The 25,167-nt window shown below is 36.8% G+C and overlaps 1 protein-coding gene and 1 long non-coding RNA gene across 2 annotated transcripts in view; both read left to right on the top strand.

Moving 5' to 3' along the window:
- LOC311625437 overlaps positions 1-9,852 on the top strand; it is a 106,305-nt gene extending 96,453 nt beyond the window's left edge. The window contains exon 3 of the long non-coding RNA XR_014795506.1: positions 9,649-9,852. This is a non-coding gene — a long non-coding RNA (uncharacterized lncRNA). The remainder of the gene's footprint in view (positions 1-9,648) is intronic.
- Positions 9,853-18,181: 8,329 nt separating this feature from the next.
- Positions 18,182-24,501, top strand: CENPW (centromere protein W). Its single transcript, XM_084889690.1, has 3 exons — positions 18,182-18,454; positions 21,726-21,839; positions 24,351-24,501. Exons 1-3 carry the CDS (start codon positions 18,329-18,331, stop codon positions 24,375-24,377), a joined length of 267 nt encoding a protein of 88 aa, XP_084745816.1. The 5' UTR covers positions 18,182-18,328; the 3' UTR covers positions 24,378-24,501.
- Positions 24,502-25,167: the final 666 nt, after the last annotated feature.

The raw sequence follows: 25,167 nt of genomic DNA, 5'->3' as shown, positions 1-25,167 counted from the left end.
TACCATGTGAGAATATAGTGATAAGGTGACCATCTGAGCTCGGAAAAGGGACCTCACCAGGAAGCAAATCGAATAGTGCTTGGACTTCCCAGCCTCCATAACTGTGAGAAATGTCTGTTGTTTAAGCCAGCTAGTCTATAGCATTTTGTTACAGCAGCCCAAGCTGATAAAGTCAGTGCATGTGTTGGGGGTGGGGGTGGCTGCGGAGAGCTCAATGGGGGAAAAAGGAGACATATGTAATATTTTAAACAATAGAGAATTTAAAATTTGGAAGAAATAAAGATGGTGCATAGAGATTCCTTATTATTTCTCATAGTTGCATAGTATTCTATTCCATGGGTATACCATCTCTTAGAAAACTAGTACTTTTTAATGAAAATCTGGTTGTTTCTAATCTGTTGTTATAGGAATGCTGCAGTGGATAGCCATGTATATTTGTACATGTCAATTCCTATAATTGTAACTCAGTTCAAAGGGCATATGCATTTGTACTAATTTGTAATCTCTCATTATTTGGCACATTTCTTAAAGGAATATTATGCAAAGTGTTCTTGGATGATTTTAACTTGAGCAGATGACAATGCTGTAGACATTTAAATAATAAAACATATTTTAAAAATGCTATAGAAATGTTAAGCATCAAAATATCTCAGACGCTATAATCCTATATAATAAAATCCTAATATGCAAATCAACTAAATGACTGGTTGCTATGACACACACTGACCACCGGGGTGGAGGGGGGAAGCATATGCTCAACACAGGAGCTGCCCCCTGGTGGTCAGTGGGCTCCCACAGGGGGAGTGCCACTCAGCCAGAAGCTGGGCTTACTGCTGGCGAGCCCTGGGGCTGTGGCAGGAGTCTCTCCTGCCTCCATGGTCTCTCTCTCCTCCATGGCAGTGCTAAGGACCCCTCAGGGGGTGTCTGACTGCCATCTTAGGCCCATTCCTGAGGGGCCCGGACTGTGAGAGGGTGCAGGCCAGGCTGAGGAACCACCCCCCCCTCGAGTGTACGAATGTCATGCACCAGGCCGCTAGTAGGTTTACATTCCTCTAAAATATAATATTTTTAGATGTTGGCATGGGGGAGCAGGAAGACATTTAGAGTGGGAGATTTAGTAGAGTACAAATTCCCTCCTACTGCTTTTAGTTAAGATGAAAATATTCTATTATTTATTATGGTCTTTTTAATGAAGCATACTTAATTAGAATCAATCATATCCTTTTTATGCTAATGTATTGAGTTAGGTTTGGGTTAGCTGACTTGAAAGAAATACTAGTTAAGATCAATGGCTTTAGAGCTAGAGTTTGAAGCTTAATTTTCACTTCCCCACTTAATTAATTAATTGTCTCACATAACCCCCAATTTCTCAGAGGCATACTTTCCTTATTGGTGAAACAGACACAGAATTACTTTATAAGGTTGTTTTAAGGATTAAATGAGATAATATATGTTAAAGGCTCTTAAACAGAGTGGGGGGTGGGAAGTAGTTTTATAATTGTTTATATGGAAAGTAATACAATAATTTATAAATAACAATGCAAGAAGAAACTCCATGTTTCACATACTCACAACTGCTGCCCCACCCTGTACATATTTATAGATACAAAGTAATGGAGGGGGGGAAAAATGCTCTTTGGTAGGAAGAAATGAATGTGCTTGATCCATTTGTGTATGTTCTACAATTACTCATTCTAATATTTGTATCTGTATCTACATTTGCACATTCCAGAAGGATAAGCAATATTTCTCGTACTGCATTTTCAGAAAAGCACATCTGCATGTACTTTACAAATCCGTTGGGGTGCTGGGCTCCCTGTAGTGTAATGCTGTGAGTATAACTCAGGCTGGAAATCTTTCAGGGATAGCATCATAACACAGCCCATGATTTCGTGCGTTCCTCGGCTGGCATCGTTCCCGGTGGGGCAGGATAGACACACACACGAACATAGCTCTTGCAACAGGTTAGGCTAAATCATCTGAAAATATGTTAAGACTAGCATGAGTGAGGACAGCCTCCTAATTTTTATTTAAGTGCTTAGTACCATCACTTGATATTAGACGGTGTGTTCAGGAACATGCCACCTGCAAATTCTTATTTCTTTATGAAATCCTCAAAGCTTAACTTTGGAGCAGATGACAAAGGACTCAAAGGAAATGGGGAGAACGGGAAACTTGCAAAGAATGAGTTTTAAACGAGAAGACTGAAATTATCCAGAGAATAATTTTTATCAGCAGTAAATATACTTTTCACCCTTTTCTCTAGATTCACATAAATTTAATAAAGAGAGTAAAAAAAAAATGTGTGCTGGCCTGCACTTTATTATGTAATAATGTTTGCATGGTACCGCTTTTCTGTTTCTCACTTCATCAGAACTGTTTTTCATTTGGTCGGACCTCCTCAGCTGTGACGGTGTCGGAAAAAAAGCATCTGTAGTTGTGCAATCATCTACTGAAAGCTGTTCTGTTTCCATGTAACTATACGTCTCTTTGAGACCAAATGGGAGATGCTTAATGTTAATAAACAAGCAGTTTCTGCATAAGTAAAGGCCAGGCCCTGAAATCTACAGGCTTGATTAATTATTTTTTTTTCCTGTGCCAAGCCAAATGGACTCATAAAAGAAGTGATAAAGCTGTGAATTGTACACTTAGTTACAAATGCATTTCGAATAAATATGGTTTCTATTTGTAAATACAAATATCATAGTGCTGTGGGACTCCACCTTCATCCATTACAATAGAGGAAAATAGAAATATATGACTCTTGTGCATAAAACACATTTATACCAAAGTACTGCACCAATGAATAATATGTTTGTCTTTGTTTTAGATGCCAAAAATGTGGCTCAAAGCCCTGGAAGATGTGACCAACTCACCTCCTTTCTGGGCTCTCACTGTCCCCCCTGCCCCAACCTTTAATATTTAATGGGATTAACTGGAAACATTGCATGGTTATTTTCATACAAGTTTTGTATATTTGCATATATTTAAGAATATGATCCTTAAAAAAAGTGGTGGTACTAACTCTACTTCTATGCATGTAGCAACTGGGGACTGTAAAAAAGAAGGAGCTCCAGTAACTATTATTCCTATTGCTCTGAGGATAACTTTTACTACCGTTTGAATAATTTATATAAGTATTCTATTTTCCTTTAATTCCTCTCTTTTCTTAGAGTGAAACCATAAAGTCAAAGTTGACCACATAAGAAATGGTTCCCCTGGATGGGATTTTGATGTCACAAATTCAACATTTTACTTTAGGATCAAATAGATGAAGAACTTAAGCTTGGAGGAAGCAGAAGCCTGTTAAATATAAGTAGCTTTGACAATTGTCTGGGATAGTTAAAAGGATTATGAGAAACATATGAAAGGTAATAGATACATGTTTGTTTGACAACAGAGTTCAAAGTTTCTTCTGTTCTGAATGTTCTACTTTAAAAGAGAAAATATAAATTAAATTTGATTTATGGCCTTTTTCCCATTTAACAACAAAAGTTACTTTATAATGATAAGATTCTGGCACACTATTGTCTTCTTTTTAAAAATAAACTTCGTTAAGTGAATGTCTAATAAAAAATAATTCTTTACTTTAGTGGTATAGAACTTTAAGAATGCTCATTTACAATTAACAGGAAAATATAACTTAAAGTTCAATAGTGCATTAAGAGAGAAGAGGTCCCATTAAGTAGCTCCACATGTTTTATGAAGTTCTGATAGACTTTAAGTGGCTCATTTGGTAACCACCTTCCACCCAGCCTTGAATTTAATACTTATTATATTCAATTTGAACCCAGCATCTATGCCCCACTAACTTTATAAACACAGGCATATAGACTCCTAAAAAGAAGATGGTGACCAAAACCATCATCACATAAATATCCATATAAATTTTTCATGCATACTAGTAAACTGAAGATTGAATTGAATTCTTAAATCAAATGTTATATCCTCTGTGAAGTTTTCATCAATTAATTTTTTTATTGAATTTATTGGGGTGATGTTGATTAAGAAAATTATATAGGCTTCAGGTGTATGATTCTATAATGCATCATTTCAATACTAGAGGCCCAGTGCATGAAATTCGTGCCTGGGTTAGGGTTCCTAGTGGCTGCCAGATGTCATCCGGGACCTCCCTTCCTCAGCTGCTGGCTGCTGGCCATGGCCTTCCTTCATTCCACACTGTCCCCTGGTGATTTGCACACATCATAGCAAGTGATCGAACTCCTGGTCAGTCGAATTCCCAATGGGACACTTTGCATGTTTGGCTTTTATAGATTATATTGTGTGTTCACCACCATAGTCAAGTTTCCTTCCATTATTATTTATTCCCCCCATACCCTCTCCTATCTTCTTTAATTTCTTAATCCCATCTCAACAGAGGTTTGTCTAGGTCTTGCTGCTTGGGTAATCCTATGACATTTTCCTTAGCCACACACTGCATGAGCTTGTCTGGACTTCTCCTCTATGTGATTATAAGATTCTGATAAAACATGAAAAATATCTTTCACTATACACTTGATAAATAAAATACCCCAATTAATGTTATGAGCAAATGAACAAATTAATTCACTAAAAATAGTTAAGATAATATTCATTTTGAAATCCCATATAAAAAATAAATTATTCTATGGATGACTATTCTATATAAACCTCTATTTAGGCTCATAAGTTAAAATTCCTTCAATAGCAAAATGAGGACTATAATTTAATTTAACTTGCTATTTAAATATAAAACTATATTAAACATCTGATAAATGGTTCTAAATTCTGAGAGAATTAAATGAATTTCACCTTTATACTTTCCAATAGAGGCCTGGTATACAAAATTTGTGCACGGGGAGGAGGGGGTTTCAGCCCGACTGGCACCCTCTCCAATTCTGGAGCCCTCAGGGGATGCTCAATTGGCAGTTGGACATTCCTCTCACAATCCAGGACCTCTGGCTCCAAACTAATCCTTCCCCTTTCTTATCCCCTCCTATCATATCCTATCCTACCATGAGTCTTGCAGCTGCCTGAGCAGAGAGTGGTAGATGCAGCCTGCTGATCTTGTTGTGACGTGACACTGTAACGGATAATTTGCATAGTTCTCTATTAGTAGAATAGATGGAAGGTATCTGAAGCCAGAAGAAAATAAGAATGGACAAATTATTAGTAAGAAGATTTCATGAACATAATGTATTTTAAGTACTTTGGAGATTTTTTTTGAATGGAATATTTCAATTGTTGGAAGTTTGGAATGCTCCCTTTCTACTTCAAGTAGTTTTTTAATGAAGAGAGTAATAAATAGGTAAAAGCAAATAAATGTGTATTTTTGATATGTTTGGATTTAGGTAATTAATATTTTATACTAGAGACCCGGTACACAAAATCCATGCATGGGTAGGGTCCCTAGGCCTGGCTGGCAATCAGGGCCACTGGGGCCTTCCTGCTGCCAGTCAGGGCCTTCCTTCATTCCGTGCCACACCCTGGTGGTCAGCACACGTTACAGCAGCGATTGAACTCACAGTTGAACTCCCGAGGGGACTATTAACATATTAGGCTTTTAGATATATAGATGTTCTCTTATGGCTTTTATTGAGAAGGGAAAATTACATATTTATCTTTCTGTTATATATATATTTTGCAATTGAAAAGAATGCTTTCATTAACCATTAATTAGTCTATTTGGCTCAGCTGGCATGGCTCAATGGTTGAGCATCAACTTATGAACTGGGAGGTCATGGTTTGATTCCTGGTCAGGCACATGCCTGGCTGGGTTGCAGGCTTAATCTCCAGTGTGGATTGTGCAGGAGGCAGCTGATCAATGATCCTCTCTCATCATTGATATCTCTATCTCTCTTTCCATCTCCCTTCCTCTCTGAAATCAATAACAATACTTTTTTAAATAAAAATTTTTTTGAATGTGTTACCTTGACCTTTAATCCCATTAAAGTAAAAGAATCACAATCACTTAGGTGTCACAAAACCAAACAATTAAAATATATGCTTATCACTTTCTATTGCTGCTGTCATTCATTGCCTTGAATGTTAAATGCTGGAATATCTTCTTTTATTCCTTGGCCACCCTTTTAGAATGACTGAAGCAATTTCTAGTATCAACAGTATTATAGCTGCTCTTATATTTGAACTTAATTCTGTTTATTTGGGTTTAAAACATTTTAAGATCCCAGACACCATATACACTTTGATAAATAACTAATCAAGAGCCTATCATGTTTGATTTAATATAATAAAAAAGTTCTCAAATTAGTTTAAGTGGAAAAAGAAGATTTATAGGGACGATGCTGGGATGGACCACCTAAAGGAAAACGTCAGGAGCAAGGATAACTGTAGGAATGTCAGAAAGTTTTTGCCTTTAACCAATATTTCTTTTTGAGCACTAGGGACAAGGCTGCTAAAAATTGTGGCATCTCAAATTTGAGGTTCATAATTAGGGAGGAAAGAGAATTTTATCTCCAGCATAAAATCCCAAGGAAGAACTCTGATTGGTTCATCTGGAGGCACATACCTGGACCAATCCATATGGCCAGAACTAAAGCAAATTAGGAATAATCCAGCAATAGCATAGCAATTACAAAGAGAAACCAATCATTTTATTTCTTTCACCTTTTATGTATTCTGTAACATTATAGAGATTATAGAAAAAAAATTTATATCAAGTGTCAAATATTTATAATTTTACTATTAATTTAAAGGTGGGAGTATGTTATCTGTATAGTATTTAAATATTTGCTCTGGCTAGGTATTATTATGAACAAAAACCATTATTAAGGCCAGATGTTAAAGTGAAAATTTAATTGGAATGTTAGAATGTAATAAGTTATGAAATTGTAAAATGAGATGCCAGACCAAGATGAAAATTTTCAAAGAAAATGTCTATAAATGAGCTTCTTGGTTCTAAACCCACCCCCCTATTCTCATTGGAAATATAAATAATAAAAAGAGCAGGGTGGGAGGGGAGACTCATGAAGAGGATTTTTTGAACAAAATTACTCCCTTTTCATCTCAAGTCAAGTAGGAGGGTTTGTAACAGTATTACTCAAAGAGGCTAAGTAATACTGTAGTTAGGGAGTTATAGCAAAATGTAGTCATAGGACAAGGGCCTGGATAGCTACAGTGGGAGTGAAATGAGGCTCACTCATTGATACAGGCCCACTGTTCTAGATGTATGGGGTCAAGGATGCCTGAGCATTTAATACACATATTATGTGGTTGAGCGAGAGACAGTGTAGATGCTTTATTAGATATTGTACAAGCAGATTCATGAGAGGGAAAACAACCCCCCCAAAAATTCAAGGTGAATCATCAAACTCCTTATGGCAGAGAAGTAAGCAACTATGTAAATGGAGTACATTAGTCCTATGTAAGGGAACTGCAGATAAGAGAACACCTTGAATGGGAGGAGGGTAAAATAGGGCATTCCAAACAAATATGAGAGTTTCCCAGAAGGGAAAGTATTAGCTTTATTTTTAAAAAATATATATTTGTATTGATTTCAGAGAGGAAGGGAGAGGAAAAAAGAGAGAGAAACATTAATGATGAGAATCAACAATGGGCTGGCTCCTGCATGCCCCACATTGGGGATCAAACCGAGGCATATGCCCTGACCGGGAATCAAACTGAACCGTGACCTCTTGGTTCCTGGGTGGACGCTCAACCACTGAGCCATGCTGGGTGGGTGGAAAGTATTAGATTTAAACACCTGCTAGCCCTTGAGAGATAAAAAACAATGTATAACAATGTCAATCAATTAAAATATCCTCTGATATTTTCTCTGGAGAGGGGCATCAAAAACTAGTTAGTAAGATGGAGACATAGGAGTGAAGACACAATAGGAAGAGTAAGAAAGATACAAAACGAGTACTCACTCCCTCTTTACTGGTTTCTCACTTACAGCAGGCCTCCAAGCTCCCTCTGGGGAACTGGGCAGAGCTCTAATTTTGAATGAAGTTGAATACTTTTGATTATTACATGAGACTGGTCATTCTAAGTAGCAAATCCAGAGAGATCATAGTACATTTTATTATCTGAAAGTGAGAAGAACAATCACGGGGCTACTTGTACTTTATTCCAGAGTCAAAGTGAAAAGCTCTTATCACTGAATAAATATTAAAGGGAAAGTGAGTGGGAAAAATAAGTATATTTCTTATTATAGTCTTTGAGTTCTGTATCTTCCTCCCTCCCTCCCCCCTCCCTCCCCCCTCCCTCCCTCCCCCCCTTCCTCCCTCCCTCCCTCCCTCCCTCCCTCCCTTCCTTCCTTCCTTGTTTAAAAGTAGATATTATCCATTAACTAAATTGTCAGGTTCTTAGCCTATACCTAAGCAGTCAATTCTTGTGATTGGTAGACATCTTGTCCTATTCTATTTGGTTTGATACATAGAAATTCTGTGTACTACATTATTGTGTCTATGTGTATCAATCCATGTATATTTATATTCTTTATCTTTTAATTCATCTGCTGTCCCAATATAATATCAACTATAGGAATAGTTTTGTTGAACTTAAAAATTATTTGAGTGTTAGATTCATATAATAAAAGCAATAGGAAAAAATCAACCACTAATTAGAACTTGCAAAATATATTTTTACAGATGAAAATGAAAAACAAAATGCTGTTTAAATGTTTTAATTGGTTTCAGTTTTACAACTGCAAACCAGATGGGTTCTTTTCAAGTAGTTTACAATGTCTTTGCCGAATAACTGAATTACCAAACCAGCTGTGATTATTAACATTTACCTAAACAGAAAAATATGTCTGCTATTTGTTTGCCAAGAAAGTACCTGCATTGCAAAAGTTTGGCAACAACTCCCAACTGTACTCTGTATAGCATAGTTGTTGTTTTTTTTTGTTTTTTTTTTAAGATAGAAAGCAGAGATAAATAGAGATGCAAATATTAATATATTTAAAAATGAATGCTGAGTTAAAATTTTAACTTGTATACCAGCTGTTAGAATCAAGCAATCTCTTGCAGATTCTTCTGATTTTATGATTCTACAATTGTAAAATTTATTTACAATTTTAATGTGAAGAAACTGCTTTTAGACTTATTTAGAATCTTGTTAATAATTCTCCTTAACAGCTTGTTAAAATGTTATATTGTGGAAGCAATTGGTTCTTACAAAAATTTACTTTTTATAGAAGCTGAGGTTTTCTAACTCTAAACTCTTGGCAAATGTAAATTTCTAGATACTCATTGTAACTGGAGTACTGAATACAAATTTAATTCACTTTAGAGACAATTTAGAAAAGATACATTTAAGAGAAAGTAGTGTTGAAGAATGCTGTTTCAGTTCTTTTACCAAAAAGATAAATTATTGGAAAAAACTTTGATTAGAGAATGACATTGTAAGCATTCCATGTCAGTTATTTTCCAATTGGAATTTTCCTTGGTAATTCATTGTTTTGGTAAAAGGATTTGAAACTATTAATTTTTGCCTCACAAGTCTATGATTGGCTAAACAGATTTTAAAAATATAAATTTTATTGATTTTTTTTACAGAGAGGAAGGGAGAGGGAAAGAGAGTTAGAAACATCGATGAGAGAGAAACATTAATCAGCTGCCTCCTGCATACCTCCTACTGGGGATGTGCCCGCAACCAAGGTGCATGTCCTTGACTAGAATCTAACCTGGGACCTTTTGTTTGCAGGCCAAGGCTCTATCCACTGAGTCAAACCGGTTAGGGCAGTGGTCGGCAAACTGCAGCTGGTGAGCCACATGCGGCTCTTTGGCCCCTTGAGTGTGGCTCTTCCACAAAATACCACAGCCTGGGTGAGTCTATTTTGAAGAAGTGGCATTAGAAGAAATTTAAGTTTAAAAAAGTTGGCTCTCTAAAGAAATTTCAATCGTTGTACTGTTGATATTTGGCTCTGTTGACTAATGAATTTGCCAATCACTGGGTTAGGGCAACGATTTGTTTGTGTGTGTGTGTTTTTTTTTAATTGATCTGGGTTCATCTTGACTGATCTCAGTGGGACTCTCTTAGACATCTATCTCTTTTTGGCTGAAGGCTCTGAGGAGGCTGGTTGGTGTAGGATGGTCAGCATAGTGATGACAGCTGTTCTTCCAGGTGTTCCTCACATTTCCTCAACAAGTGAGCCTGGGCATGGTCTCATGGTTCTGGTGAAGGAGCAAGAGTAGCAAGAGAGCAAATCCAATGCACAAGGACTTTTCCCGACTGTGTCATGCTTGATAACATTCCATTGGCCAATGAAAGTCTTGTAATCAAACACAGAGTCAAAGAGTGGGCAGAACGCTCTGACTTTGATGGAAAGAGTACAAAATCAGGGCCATCATTGCAGTTAATGGAACATATGTTCATATAGGTTTGCACTAGTCTTTAGTAGCATGGGTATAAGAGTAATATGCTAATTAGACCGGGAGACTTTCTGGAGATCTTCTGGACGTCCTTCTAGACAAAACCGGAGTTTGGCCGGCCTGCAAACCGCCCCCAAATGGCCTTCAGCCCTTTGCCCAGGCCGGCCATGTTTCCCCAGTGGGGATCCTCATTCCACTGAGGGCTTGGCCAGCAAATGGCCCTCAGCTCCTTGCTCAGGCTGGTTTTGCCCCCTAAGGGTTTCCCTGATCCGGGACCCCCTTCAGGGCAGACCAACCTGCCCCCACCAATTCACCAGGCCTCTATCTGTACTAATAAAAGGGTAATATTCTAATTAGACTCGGATACCTTCCAGGAGACCTTCTGGACATTGATTCTATTTTTAAAAATTCTTTAGTGTTTAAAGTATTACATATGTCTCCTTTTTCTCCATTGACCTCTCTCCAGCCACTCCCAGCTCGCCCCCAGCACATGCCCTCACCCACTAGTGTCTGTGTCCATTGGCTATGATTACTATATGTATGCATACAAGTCCTTTGGTTGACCTCTTACCCCTACCTCCATCCTCCCCTGCCTGCCCTCTGAGTTTTGATGGTCTGTTTGATGCTTCTATGACTCTGGATCTATTTTTTTCATCACTTTATGCTGTTCATTATATTCTACAAAATGAATGAGATCATGTGATATTTATCTTTCTCCAACTGGCTTATTTTGCTTAGCATATTGCTCTCCAGGTCCATCCATGCTGTTGCAAGTGGTAAGAGTTCTTTCTTTTTTTACAGCAGCACAGTATTCCATGTGTAGATGTACCACAGTTTTTTTTAATCCATTCATCTTTTGATGGGCACTAAGGCTGTTTCCAAATCTTAGCTATGGTGAATTTTGTGCCACTATGAACATAGGGGTGCATATATCCTTTCTGATTAGTGTTTCTGATTTCTTAGGATATATTCCTGGAAGTGGGATTACTGGGTCAAATGGGAGTCCCATCTTTAATTTTTTGAGAAAACTCCATACTGTTTTCCACAGTGCCTGCACCAATCAATGCTGCAATAAAAATTTGTGTACATATAGCTCTCTCTCTATATATATCTCTAACCCTAACCATTATATATTACATTTAATATATATTTTAAATGTAATTATGTAACTTTAAAATACAAAAATATGTTCTCACCACTGAGATAATGTAGCTCTTCATATTGTTTTAAACTTTGTGAATATCTTCTTTGCTGGTTTTAAGAAACGGAAATAGCTGGAGCCCTATGATTTATTTTCCTCCATTTCCAGAGGCAACCACTACTCTGAAGTTGGTATGTGTCATTCCTGTGGGCTTAATATGCTTATTATATTTGTAAAACTATGCTGCTGTTTTGAATTTGATAATTTTTAAATCTGTGTTACCATACTACACTGATATGTTTATTCACGCAGCACTACACTGCATGCGTTTCTGCAGCTTCTATTTTTATTCAAAATTATGTTTTTGAGATTTAGCCACATTAATACATGTAGATTTATTCCAACAATTTTAACAGCTATATAATATTTTCCCACTGCATAAGTAAGCCATTTATTGGGAGGCAATTTTATTTTTTCAAAGTTTTGTTGTTGCGAAGACTGCTCAGTGATCATTCTTGCTGATACTTCTTTGTGCATATATGTGAAAGTTTGTCAAGGATAGAAACCCAGTTTAGTAGAGCATATGCATCTTGTTTTGACTTTTTATAGTCTCTCCAGGAATGTAGTAAATAACCTATCTTTTCTTATATCTCACAAAAATTTGATATGATCTGACCTAAAAGTTTGGGTCCATCTGATGATTCTGAAATTGTAAATCAATGCTACTTGCATCTGTATTCCTGTGATTTTAAGCATATTTTTATATGCTTATTTTCTATTCCTGTTCCTATATTTTTCCATATGAATGTTTGGATCTGCCTGTTAGGCCCCACAAAAATCTTGTGAATTGAAATTGCATTACTTTATAGATTGATTTTTGGGGAAACTGTCATATTTTTCTTACATATGATTGCTATATATACACATGTTACAGCATTTCTTTAAGAATTTTATATGCCTTTGAATAATGTTTTACTATTTTCTCCATAAAAGTTGTTGTACCTCATTTATTGGATTCATTTTCAGGAAATTTATGATTTTTGTTACTCTTGTAGGTGATACCTTTTTAAAGTACATATTTCTTTTTGTTATACAAGTAAATTGTCCATTATTGATTTTATATATGGAGCTCACATAAAAAAACACAAAAACCAAAAATCAATAATTCTCTCTAGCTTTATTTTCATATTTAAGCATTTTCAGAATACTAATATTTAAATTATCCTTTAATTTTTTTTTTATTTTCTCACATATTTGTGGATATATTGCTGCTATTTGTACCTTCTGACTTTGGCTCATTCTGCTTTCTTTTGAATTTTTATTTTTGTATGAAGTTATATCTTTTATTCCTTTTTATTCTTTAAAATTTCTTTAACACTTTAAATAAATACCTGATAAAATATGAAACTATAGAATATTTCTAATTTTCTTCCCTCAAATAGAATACAGATAACCTGTACGGCCAAGCTTCAGCTCCTCTGAGGTTAGGGGGTTCATGAATGTAATGCTTGAGTATGATCTTGATGAAGCTCAGTCATCATTCGAAAAGAATTCAATCACTGCCACAAAGGATCTGGATTGTCTTGAGGAAGACCTAGACTTTCGTCAAGATCCACTGACTGCCACTCAGTCAATGTGGTCTGGTTTATCATGGGGACATAAAAAGAAGGAACAAAGATGATTCTACCAAGCATAAAGCATAGCCGAAACCTGTTGGCTCAGTGGATAGAATGTCAACCTGCTAACTGAAGGGTCCCAGGTTCGATTGTGGTCAAGGGCACATACCTTGGTTGTGGGCACATCCCCAGTAGGAGGTGTGCAGGAGGCAGCTGATTAATGTTTCTCTCTCATTGATGTTTCTTGCTCTCTATCCCTCTCCATTCCTCTCTGTAAAAAACAACAACAAAAAAAAACAATAAAATATATTAAAAAAAAAAAAAAAGAACAAAGCATAATCTGGCAAAAAAAAAAAAGTTTAGTCTACTCTCATAATTATTCCGTGTTTATAATTCTGTCTGGAGAAATAATTAAAACCTAACACTCTTACCTAATACAAAGTGTCTCTCTCCCAGGCTTTGTGCCTGATCTAGACTAGGAAACATGGAGGGGAGAAAGAGGTTCAGTGTTTCCTTTCCTATATCCTACCTCTCCCTTCCTTCTTCCTTTCCATTAATAGTTACTAAATAATAAATTATATTGGAATATTCCCCATTTTATTAAAAATTTCCCCGTGTACAAATATTGTCATTGCTCTCGGATAGAAGATAAAAAGTTTTACTTGGCAAGAAGTAAGTTTTTCTTCTTTCCCTGACAGTCCATTGATAGCATTCAGTTTTCTTATAGACGTTTAAACAAGGTATCCATGGAAATGGTGTCGTTTGGAAACTCCCTGGAGTCACTAAATTAAAAATAAAAATCCCTGATGATTTGATATGGGCCCATTACCAAATGGGTAAAAATTTACCCATATACACAGACAATGGTTTGGTGATAGGCCAAGGTAAGTGGGGTTGGGAACTGGGTAGAGGTGCAAAGGGAGGGGGAAATGGGGCATCTGTAATAATCTCAACAATAACAATAACGTTTAAAAGAGGGAAAATAAAGTTTATTGAAAGACATAAAAGGAGACATGAAAATAAATAACATGATTCTGAAGATGAAAGAAAAAAGTAAATTGCATCATTTCTCTTTTTTGTCCTAATCTGTTCCAAATAATGTTCTAGCAGCAATTATTCTTTACAGTGTACAAACTGATAATAAAATGTTACAGAAAGAATTATTGTTAGCAGTGAGGCTTTTACCCCAAATTATAATTTTTATTTTCACTTAATATTTCCTCACAATATCTATTTCTTCTGGATTCCTATTTCCTATTTCAAAGCCATCTTTTTATCTTGGAAAACACATCAAAATGCCTAAGGTTTCTGGCATTCATAACAAAAATTTGTTTTAAATTCAGTATCTTTCATCAACATTGGAAAATATATTTGTGTTCCTGTAACCACTTCATATTAAATCTAAAAATAGGATAGTCAGTGAAGGGGAGAGGTTTAAAAAGAGATGCACTTAGCTGAGCTAAACCTTTGAAATATGAATTAAGAGACTACACAAGTAAGGTGAAATTTTTCAAAGCTTCTGAAAAAATTAGTCTTACAACCCATGGGACTGATGAAACACACACACACACAAAATCAATGAAAATAGTGCAGTTTCCAAAAGTTTGTGAGATTCTGTATCTCACAAATGATGAACGGCTTCATGACAGAAGTATTTTGAAATTACAAAATTTTTTGGCAACTGTATTGCATCTGGCAGATTAAAATTTTTAATTTAACCATTATTATAATCAACATAATTTTTAAGTGTCTAACAAAGCAATAAGTCAAAAACTTACTTTGCAAACTATGAGATTCTACCTAGTGTTAATTATTGTTAACATTTGTTCTCATGTTTTGCTAATGAGCACAAAGACACAAGTCAGTAACAATCTTATAAATGATTCATTTCATGTATAATGATTTTAAAATGTTTATTCACAGAAATACATTAACTAGTAACATATACCATATGTGTACATTAGTATAATTTATGAAAAGCAAAATCAAATGTTTTCTTAAGATTGTTTCAAACATCAAAAGATACTGTCAATTAATTTTAATTTTTTCTAGTGTAAATAATTTTCTTAGAGAAATATTTTAGTGTCATTTACTCAGTAAACATTTTAATTTATATTCAATATTAATTAGCTAAAATATGAAATATCTCATTTCTTTTTTCAAGTATGTTTTTTACAGAAAATTGAACAACATTTAAAACAATCAAAAATTTCAATCCCATATCTAAAAACCATGATCAGATTTTGGTATATTTTTCCCAGTGTTGTGTGTGTGTGTGTGTGTATGCAAGCATATTTTCTAATATTCTGCAGATCATATTACATATACTTTGGTATATAGGTATTTTTTTTTTTTTTTGCACTTGGCATACCATGGGCCTTCTTCTCGGCTATTGCTATTTTTCATGTTATTTTTAATATGGTCATAACAATTAACTGAATGCATATACCCAAATTTATACATTAGATATTTTAAAAAATATTTAAAAGTCTCTATTCATAAAATGTATTTTATACTTAGAATAAATTTCTTTAGGATGAATTAGGAAAAAAAGGAACCACTATTTAAAAGACTACCTTATCAGATATTGAGATGTCATCAACAAAAAAGGCAAAAATTCTCAATAGCTTAATATAATGATAATTATTTCTTATGTACACTAACTCTTAAGAATAGCATGAGATGGAGTGGTAATGGTGAGAATTCTTCAATAATTTTCCTTAAACAAATTTTTTTTTGTCTTTCCAAAATAAACAGCAGTATCAAAGGGACTTTGACCTCTGCAAATCAGGACTAAAGTTACATCAGAAGGAACATGTGAGATAAAGAAAAGGAAGTATTTATCCTTCTGGTGTCAATACTACTCCTGTCCAGATCTTCTTTTTCAGACTCCTTTACTTGCCCTGGATTTGGAGGTAAGGGCTGTCCACACTTAAGGCATTTCGGATTTGGGAATTTTCTTGCTTTGGGAGTTAGGTTTCCAATAGTGGCCTTGTCATTTTTAACCCTTTGAATCAAAGGAATTTAAATTACTAAAGACAATTTTTTTTAAAGGATAACATTTTGAAAATTTAGGTTGTGACAAAAATTTTCCAATGTTTTATTATACTCTGGAACTCCTTAATACATAAAGGTGTAAGTCTTTTAAAAAATAAGGTAATGTGTAGGACATGCTTTATTATGCGCAGCACTTAGAGTCCACTTGAGTGGTCATGAATTTAAATTGAGGCCAGATCCAGACCTATCCGTTTTTCTTAAGGCACTATCAGTGCACAGACACAGCATAGGGAGGATTGATATTTCAATTTAAGCAGGGCTGGGATTTGTAAGGTGAGTATGAGAATGGTAAGAGAATAGCTAGAGAGCTGAGAATAAATGCAAGGGAATATTAGAATGGTGCATAATAGACTGGGGGGGTGGGGTAGGGTAGGGTAAGGAGTAGAGAAGGGTTAGGATGTGGTAGAGATCGAAAGAGAGTGGACAGTGATCCCAATGGAATCCACAAATTATTATTTTTTTAAAAAATATATTTTATTGATTTTTCACAGAGAGGAAGAGAGAGGGATAGAGAGTTAGAAACATCGCTGAGAGAGAATCATCGATCAGCTGCCTCTTGCATACCCCCTAATGGGGATGTGTCTGCAACCAAGGTACATGCCCTTGACCGGAATCGAACCCGGGACCTTTCAATCTGCAGGCCGACGCTCTATCCACTGAGCCAAACCGGTCTCGGCAGAATCCACAAATTATTGCAATTTGGATAATGGAGAGAGTTCAGAAGATTGGAGATGAGGCTGAAGAGTGAGATGATTGGATTGAGAATATGGAAGGGCATGGTGTTTGGTAATGGCAAGGCTTAGTGTATGACTGCAGGTGTAAGTGGCTCATGGTGTTACAGAAAGCTGGAATTGCTCAGAGAGTTTGGAGTCACATCTTATTCACTAGTGAGTTCAGAGGAAAATGAATTCAAATTCTAAGCAGAGCTACAAGCAAAACTTCCTTTTTTATTAAAGAGCCAACCCTATGTGTGCTTAATGGTTATCTCACTGATGGCCTTGAAAACAACACAGTTCTATCCAATTAAAAAATATACCTGCCATGGCATTGAGAGATGTGGGTATCTAGTCTCTGGCCTATAAGGTCAGACAGCTATGTTTATCTTCCTCATTATTCAAGCAGGCTAAAGCAGGCTAGAAAGCAAAGTTGTTGTTGTTGTTGTTATTTTAGAATTTGGAAATTTAGAATTTCCAAACAGTAGTTTTACAAAATAGGGGTTAGCCTTCTCAATGGGATGAAAAATAAGATCACTGAGGAGGTGTTGGAAATGGAATGCTAGAGAGAAAGCTCGTTTGTGTGGTTATTGAAATCAGAATAATTACTAGAGGCATAGGATTAGCGATGCAATGAAAATCGCAATGATCTCAGACCAGTCCTGAAACTAAGCAATGCCAACATGGTCTGAGTACTGGTTAGAAATGCAAATTCTCAAGTCCCCTTAAGACTTCTTGAAGGAGAATCCCCAGGGGTGGTTGCTTCCCTTGATGGGCCATGAAGTTTGAGAACTATCTATGCAATAGCTTAGATAAGAGAAAAGTTAATGGCTTGAACAAGTAGCCAAGTTTTCAAAGAGGTAGTAGTATATTTAAAGTACACCTGAAGTCATTTCAAGGTTCAGCAGCACAGGGCCTTAAAATGAAAGGGCGTCTCATTTATAAAGAACAGACTCACGAAAAGACTTCAGGGAAGAGTCCAATGGAATTCTGTAAAAGTGTAAAGGGTTAGCTGTTACTATCCGAAAACCATGCCTTGCCAGGAAGACACTGGTTCTTCAGGAATCCTGATACAACATCACACACTTCTTTCAACTCACCTACTTTTTAAGTCATCACTTTGGGCTCAGTATATAGAGTGGGAGCTTGGAGAGCAGGCGTGGCTGCCCTGGCACACCCATACGTTCCAGTTTTCCGACATCTCTATGAAACCTGGGAGAAATGACGCCTCAGCATCGGTGTAGGACATTGGGCCGTTCCAGGAGGCGTGGGCCCTTTAAGGACAGCGATCCATCAACTTCAGGCGGCCCCGGGGGCGGGGCTAGCGGGTGACGTCACTGCCGGGCGCCGGGCGCGCTTTTTCGGCGGCGGATTCAAACGCTCGGGCCGGGATCGCGGCCGGAGGGAGCTCTCATCGGCGGGCCTGTGTCCGCTCTGCCCGCGGCCGGCTGCTCCTGCGCGGCGCCGGGTGCCTGGCGGGGCGGCATGGCGGTGGCGGCCACGCTCTCTCAGAGGAAGCGGGTCAAGCGCAAGGCTCCCCGCGGCTTTCTGCGGCGCGTCTTCAAGCGGCGGAAGCCTCACCTTCATCTGGGGACCAGGTGCGACTTGCTGGTGAGTCCTCTGCCTGTGGGGGCCTGCGGCGGGGCCGGGGCAGGTCGGGGAAGTCAGCCCCCTCCCCCCCCCCCCCCATCTTTTATTTTGGGTCCTCGGACCATCTCGTTCTTCCGGGCCCGTGTTTAGGGCGCGCCCCGCCCAGACCACAGGGGTTTGCTCGGATCCTGGCGCTTGGAGGCCACTGAGATGGAGCTATCGGTGCCTTTATTTATTTTTTTACTTTTATTTTTTTATTCTAGAAGGCTATCAACGTAAGGAGAAAACTCAAATGGCGTTAAGTTCCTGCTTATCGCTTTTCCATATCTCTGTTCAGGAGCACACTATGGAACTGAGTGGAGTGTACTTGCCAAAGGAAGAAAGATACTGCCGTTTATGAGTAGATTTTGGAATTCGGGCCGGGTCATTAAAAAAATATATTTTTTTTTTTACAGAGAGGAAGGGAGAGAGATAGAGAGCTAGAAACATCGATGATAGAGAAACATGGACCAGCTGCCTCCTGCACACCCCCTGCTGGGGGTGTGCCCGCAACTAAGGTACATGTCCTTGACCGGAATCGAACCTGGGACCTTTCAGTCCACCGGTTGAAGCTCTATCCACTGAGCCAAACCGGTTTCGGCCATTTTTTAATTTTAACTATTGTAAAAGGCATTACTGACATGCTTTTTTACCTCGTTAACCGAATATATTGCCTTGTTTTCTCCGCTTTAGCTTGCTTACTATAGAACCCCGATTCAGAAAGGTAATTTGTAAGTAGTTTGCTCTCAGCTGCGAATTCGTTTTCCTGGACAGACACGAACGCCTGTTAATTCAGTTTCCAAGCCAAACCTCTCTCTGACTCATAATGCCTGTAGCATCATGCTTAAGCTAGCCAATAGCCACCACCAAGCCGCTGTGAAATAAATTCGGAGTTTTCATGTACAGTGCCTGGAACATGCACCCCTCTGGCAGCATGAACACTGTTACCCCCTAAGATTTACGCCTAAGGTTTGTTACAAGAGCCCTTTGAGTGAAGGAGACATTATAAGTGGGTACCTAATTTTCAGAAGATCAAGGTCAAGAATTGTGGCTAACAAGGACATTATAGAATTGTCTTCATTTTTCCTTTATTTGGTCTCTGAAGCCAAAATAAACATTTAAAAATATTTTATTGATTTTTTTAAAATTTTATTACAGAGAGGAAAGGAGAGGGATAGAGTTAGAAACATCGATGAGAAACATGGATCAGCTGCCTCTTGCACACCTCCTACTGGGGAAGTGCCCGCAACCAAGGCACATGCCCTTGACCAGAATCGAACCTGGGATGTTCTCCCGACTGAGCCAAACCCGTCAGGGCCAAAACAAACATTTTTGTTTCTGGCTGGAAAAAATAGCCCATTTAACACCTCCTATCCTCCTTTATTTTTGTTCCTGTCTTAGATCCCATAAGAAAAGACAATATCTATTCTGTTTTGTAACCATCACCCCCCTTTCCCCACCAGTGGTGATGATAAAGGTGGCACAGGTGCCTTGGGTTAAAGTGAAATTGATTTACAAGCCATTTTTAGGTCATTTTTTTTCCTGCAGTTTTCATTGGTCCTGGGGTCCCAAGTGGGTGGGGAAGAAATATACCTGCTCAAGTCTATCTAGGAGACTGTTAGATAGGTTGGCAAAAATTTCTCAGTAATCAGCTTCCTCTTCCATTCACACTGTCTGCCCCAAAGTGACTCATGGACAGCAGGTGGGATCCAGCAGGAGAGAAGGTGAGCTGAAATTCCGAGCATTCTCAGAGGAAGGGGAAATGAGTTTCTTTCGGCCACTATCTCTTCCTAGGTCCGATGCTGTTCTTTGGCTTTTGCTTGCTCTCCTTCATTCTGCGTGTGTGCCATGCATCACCCTGCTTTCTTTGCTTAGGGTTTCCTGCTTGCCATTGACACTTCATAATCTTACCCAGCAGATGTCCCACATCATCCATAAACCTTTCTACAGTTAAGGCAGCTTGCTATGACCTTTCCCCCCCCTGAATTTTGATAGCAGAGAAGGTGTACATCATACGGTTTAGCTATTGGTAATTTGACACTGTTCACTAGGAATTTTATATATCAGTTTTGACTCCTACTGTGTATGCAGCTTTCTTCAGGGGAAGGAACTATACCTATCTCTTTTTGTGTCTCCCATTATCTTTAACACAAAACTAATCTACTTTTCTGTTGTTTTGTATATGGTATTTCTTCTGCCTGAAGATGTCCTCACTCCACTCAGCACACTCCAGTTCTTTCAAAACCCAGTTCACATACCACTTCCTCAGTGAAGCCTTTCTGAATCTCCCTAGAAAGGATTAACTCTATTTTACTCTGGCATCTACTTGATTTCTTTATAGGCTTGGTTCTGCCATTGGCCTGGGAAGTTTGGGAATATTTTATTCCTAATGTTTAATGTAACACCTTGAATATTGTAAGTTTACAATTAATATGGGACTGCATGGAAAAGAGACTTATTTTTGACAGTCTACCCTTTTGTAGACTCTTGTTTTATATTTTTTATTTTGCAATCTAGATTCACAAGAAGTGGCAAAATAGTAGAAATTACTTATGTATCTTTTATCCAGCTTTCCACAATACTAACAACTTACATAACTACAATCCTTGTGGAGTTTTGAATTTTGTTCTGTCTGCTTATTATCTATTTTAAATTATTTCTTAAAAGGTGACTTAAAGATTACTAATAGTAGATATGATTATTTTGATATTGTTAGATAATAAGTAATGACCTTTGTATATATACTCTTCAACTCAGTAACTCTTCAGAATTTCAATTATTACCTTATTTTGAATAGGTCTTTCAAATACCTGATTAAAAAAATCTTTAGCCTTGGGTTATAGATTGAAAGATGATTAGCCTTAAATATGTTGTCTTGATTTAAATTTTCCCAAAATTTATGTATTTAATGTATTTTGGGAAAATTTTAAATACATAAGTTATTTGGAATCAGAAGCAGGAATATTTGTTGCTTAATAAAGTTCTACATAAATTGTGATCTAAGGGTTCTTTACAATAATGCTGTTGTCTGTAGCCTTTGGTTAGCCTTACACGGTCTTTTTCAATAACTGTCTCATTTGTATGGAATCTAAGATAGACCTATATTAAAATAGATTCTGTTACTTTAAAAAATAATTTATTTAATCATAATACTAAATTAGTACAACATTACATTTTGTTATCTTTTATTTTTAAAAGCCCTTATTTTGGAACATCAATTTTTAAAAATACTTTTGAATTTTCTCTTTTAAAGGTGCATCTGAACTGTTTACTGTTTATTCGTCGACTGGCAGAAGAGTCCAGGACAGATGCTTGTAAGAATAAGTGTGGAATCATTAAAGACCAGCATGTACTGGCTGCAGCAAAGGTAAGGCCTGATTTATTTATTTTTTTTAAAATATATTTTTACTGATTTTAAGAAGGAAGAGGGAGAGAGAGATAGAAACATCAATGATGAGAGAGAATCATTGATCAGCTGTCTCTTGCACACCCCACACTGGGGATCAAGCCCACAGCCCGGGCATGTGTCCTGATCAGGAATGGAACCATGACCTTCTGGTTCATAAGTCCACACTCAACCCCTGAGCCACGTTAGCCAGACATGAGTTTTTTTTTTTTTTTTTCTTGAACGAGAATTGATTTTAAAAGTACCACTTGGTTCATCACCTCTGCTTGATTTAGATTTTTTTATTCAGCTGTGTCTACTCAGTTGACACTTAGCTTTTCATGTTAATGGACTTAATTAAGGAGTCAGATTCTCTTTCTCTCTTTGGATCGCTGATGTAAAGATTCATGGCCACTGATTTATTACTGTTTATGGGAAAATTAATATTTGGCTGTAATATGTAGGATTTTTAGTGGGCTATAGATAGTTGAGAAGGTTATCACCTTGAAATTTATCAAACTTTTCTTCTTGATCATTTTGCTTTTCTAATTGCCTATTTGTTTTTCTAACTATTTTGCGTGACTTATGACTCAAATTATAAAAACAGAGAGATTGCTTCTTACTGGTAGTTCCATATAATGTGAGAGTAGGAGGCCTAGGGCAGAGTTTTTTCCAAGTATATTCCTAAGATCATTTCCACTTGATGTTAGTAGATACCCCACCATGAAAAGCTTCTGGTGTCAAGATACATTTAGATAACATACTATACCTCCTTGAATAGTCACAATGTTATAATATTATGTATATAGAATCTGTTACTATAAGAATATGCAAGAAATTGGCAACCATGGTTGAATGGGAGCGATGTGGGAAAGAGACTTACTTTTGACACTGTATGTCTTTGTATACTTTTGTTTTGAAATAATTATAAATGTGGGAAAGAGACTTACTTTTGACACTGTATGTCTTTGTATACTTTTGTTTTGAAATAATTATAAACTGACTCACAGAAAGTGCATAAATAATAGAGAGGTCCATGTACTTTTTGTTCATCTTTGCACAATGTTAATATCTTTATATAACTATTAGAGGCCCAGAGCATGAAATTCGTGCATTGGGGAGGGGGTGGGGGAGTCCTGCACCCTCTCTAGTCTGGGAACCTCTTGGGGGATCGCTGGCTCCTAACCTCTCACCTGCCTTCATGCCTGATCGCCCCTAACCACTTTGCCTGCTTGTCTGCTTGCCCCAACTGCCCCCCCCCCCCAGCCTTCTCACCCCCATCTGCCCCCCCTTGCCAGCCTGATTGCCCCTAGCTGTCTCCTCTTTTTCCCTCCCTACCCCCCACCAGCCTGCTCATCCCCAACTTCTCCCCTCCTGGCCTGATCATCCCTATCCACCTCTGCCTTGGCCCCACCAACATGGCTTTGTTCAGAAGGTCTCCTGGTCTTATTAGCATATTACCCTTTTATTAGTATAGATAGTTATGTAAAGTTATAAAAGGTTATGGGAAATATAGCAGTAAAGAAACTTGCTGAACTCTGTTTAACTTAGCATTTTGGAAATGTGAATACATAATATACTCAGCATTTTGTAAATTCATTTAAATACATAGTACTTTTGTAGTATCCATACATCAAACAGAGAAATACTAACTTAGGATACAGACCTATTTGGTGGCATGTGTGCAAGCCTAGAAATGTTCATACCTTGGAAATTTTTTTTAGGGGTTTCAAATTTTCTTAAAATTATAAACATTTTAACAAGATTCTAGACTATTGAAGTCAGTTTTTCTGTAGGTGAATCAGTGTTTACGAGCTTGAAGAATGTATGTATGTATTTTAAATTTAGGGTTTGTTTTTATTAACAAATAATAGGTATGCTTAACCTAAAAGTAGGTAAGTTCTTTAAAAATATTTTGGATATATTCTGGTCTAATGCTTCTCATCTTTTAAGATTAAAGACCTGTTATTTTATTTCTGTCATGGACTATTATATTTTGAAAATTGTCTATCTAGCAAGCTTTTCAGCATTAGATGAGTAGTCTTGGTCTTTAAATTGATATAATTCCAGAACAAATGTAGGAAATATGGTGCTGCAATGGGTTTGTATTGTTTTATGGTTGTTAAATGCTCAGTTTATAAATAAGATTTTAGAAGTTTAGAACATTCTGTAACTCTTACGATTACTAAATTGTCTACAAATGTTGGGAACCATTAATATGGACACTTTTAGCTTACAATTGAAGAAATTAACATCTAGAACTGACTATAAAACCAGATTTTGAGAATCTACACGTTTTACATTATTTGAGAGAAGTAGAAGTCTCAGACCATTTATAAGGCAAAAAGATTCCCTTATCATCTTCTGTATTGGGTTTTATACATTCAGAGTCTTCCATATTATAAACATAGGAATATTTAATTTTTTGTTGAGGATTATGTTTTATTTGCTATAGGTATAATATGAATCTTCATATTTTTCTCTCCTTCACAGGTAATGCTAAAGAAGAGCAGAGGTTAGAAGTCAAAGAACACATTTTTGAACTTTATATGATGAATTTTTTTATTTTAGTTGATAACAGATCATGAAAGCACTTTTTACATATTAGTTAATATTGTGTATTAAAATATTGGCGCTTGGGGGATGTGTGCATTTGTGTATTCTTTTACTAGCATTGAAACATCTCAAACAGTATCTAACTTTATTTTTTAGGAATATGTTTCATTCACTTTAAATGGACTCAAGTTCATTTTACTTTTGTTTGGTTAGTATTGCAAATGTTTGTATATTAAAAATGAAATTTTACTATGTGAAGTAGCCTGAAGGGATGTATTTCTTGAAATTAAGCTTATAAGTATTTACCTTTACATACAGTTAACTATGGAATTAATTTAACCTTTGAAAAAGTACAATGTGCAATCAAATCTAGTTCCATTTAAATAATTTTAACACCTTTTTTTAAAAAAAATAAATTCTTGTTGAAAGTATTACATATGGCTCCTTTTCCTCCCATTGACCTCTCCCCAGCCACTCCCACCCCCAGCACATGCCCTCAGCTCCTTACTGTCTGTTGTTATGTTCCTGTGCATGCATACAAGTCCTTTGGTTTGGTTGATCTCTTACCCTGCCCCTCTCTCTTCTGAGATTTGATGGTCTGTTCGATGCTTCTATGACTCTGGATCTATTTTTGTTCATCACTTTATGTTGTTCATTATATTCCACAAAATGAGTGTGATCATGTGATATTTATCTTTCTCTGACTGGCTTATTTTGCTTAGCATAATGCTCTCCAGGTCCATCCCTGCTGCTG

Source organism: Pipistrellus hanaki (genome assembly GCF_964339955.1).
Source record: "Pipistrellus hanaki genome assembly, chromosome: 7".
NCBI lineage: Eukaryota > Metazoa > Chordata > Mammalia > Chiroptera > Vespertilionidae > Pipistrellus > Pipistrellus hanaki.
Note: the sequence above shows the minus strand (reverse complement) of the source record. Positions and strands in the feature narration are given on the sequence as shown.

Coding starts and splice junctions, on each gene's coding strand:
- CENPW (XM_084889690.1), top strand. CDS start 18,329: ATGGCGGTGGCGGCCACGCTCTCTCAGAGGAAGCGGGTCAAGCGCAAG. Junction 18,455..21,725: donor GGACCAGGTGCGACTTGCTG/GTGAGTCCTCTG, acceptor TCTCTTTTAAAG/GTGCATCTGAACTGTTTACT. Junction 21,840..24,350: donor ATGTACTGGCTGCAGCAAAG/GTAAGGCCTGAT, acceptor TCTCCTTCACAG/GTAATGCTAAAGAAGAGCAG.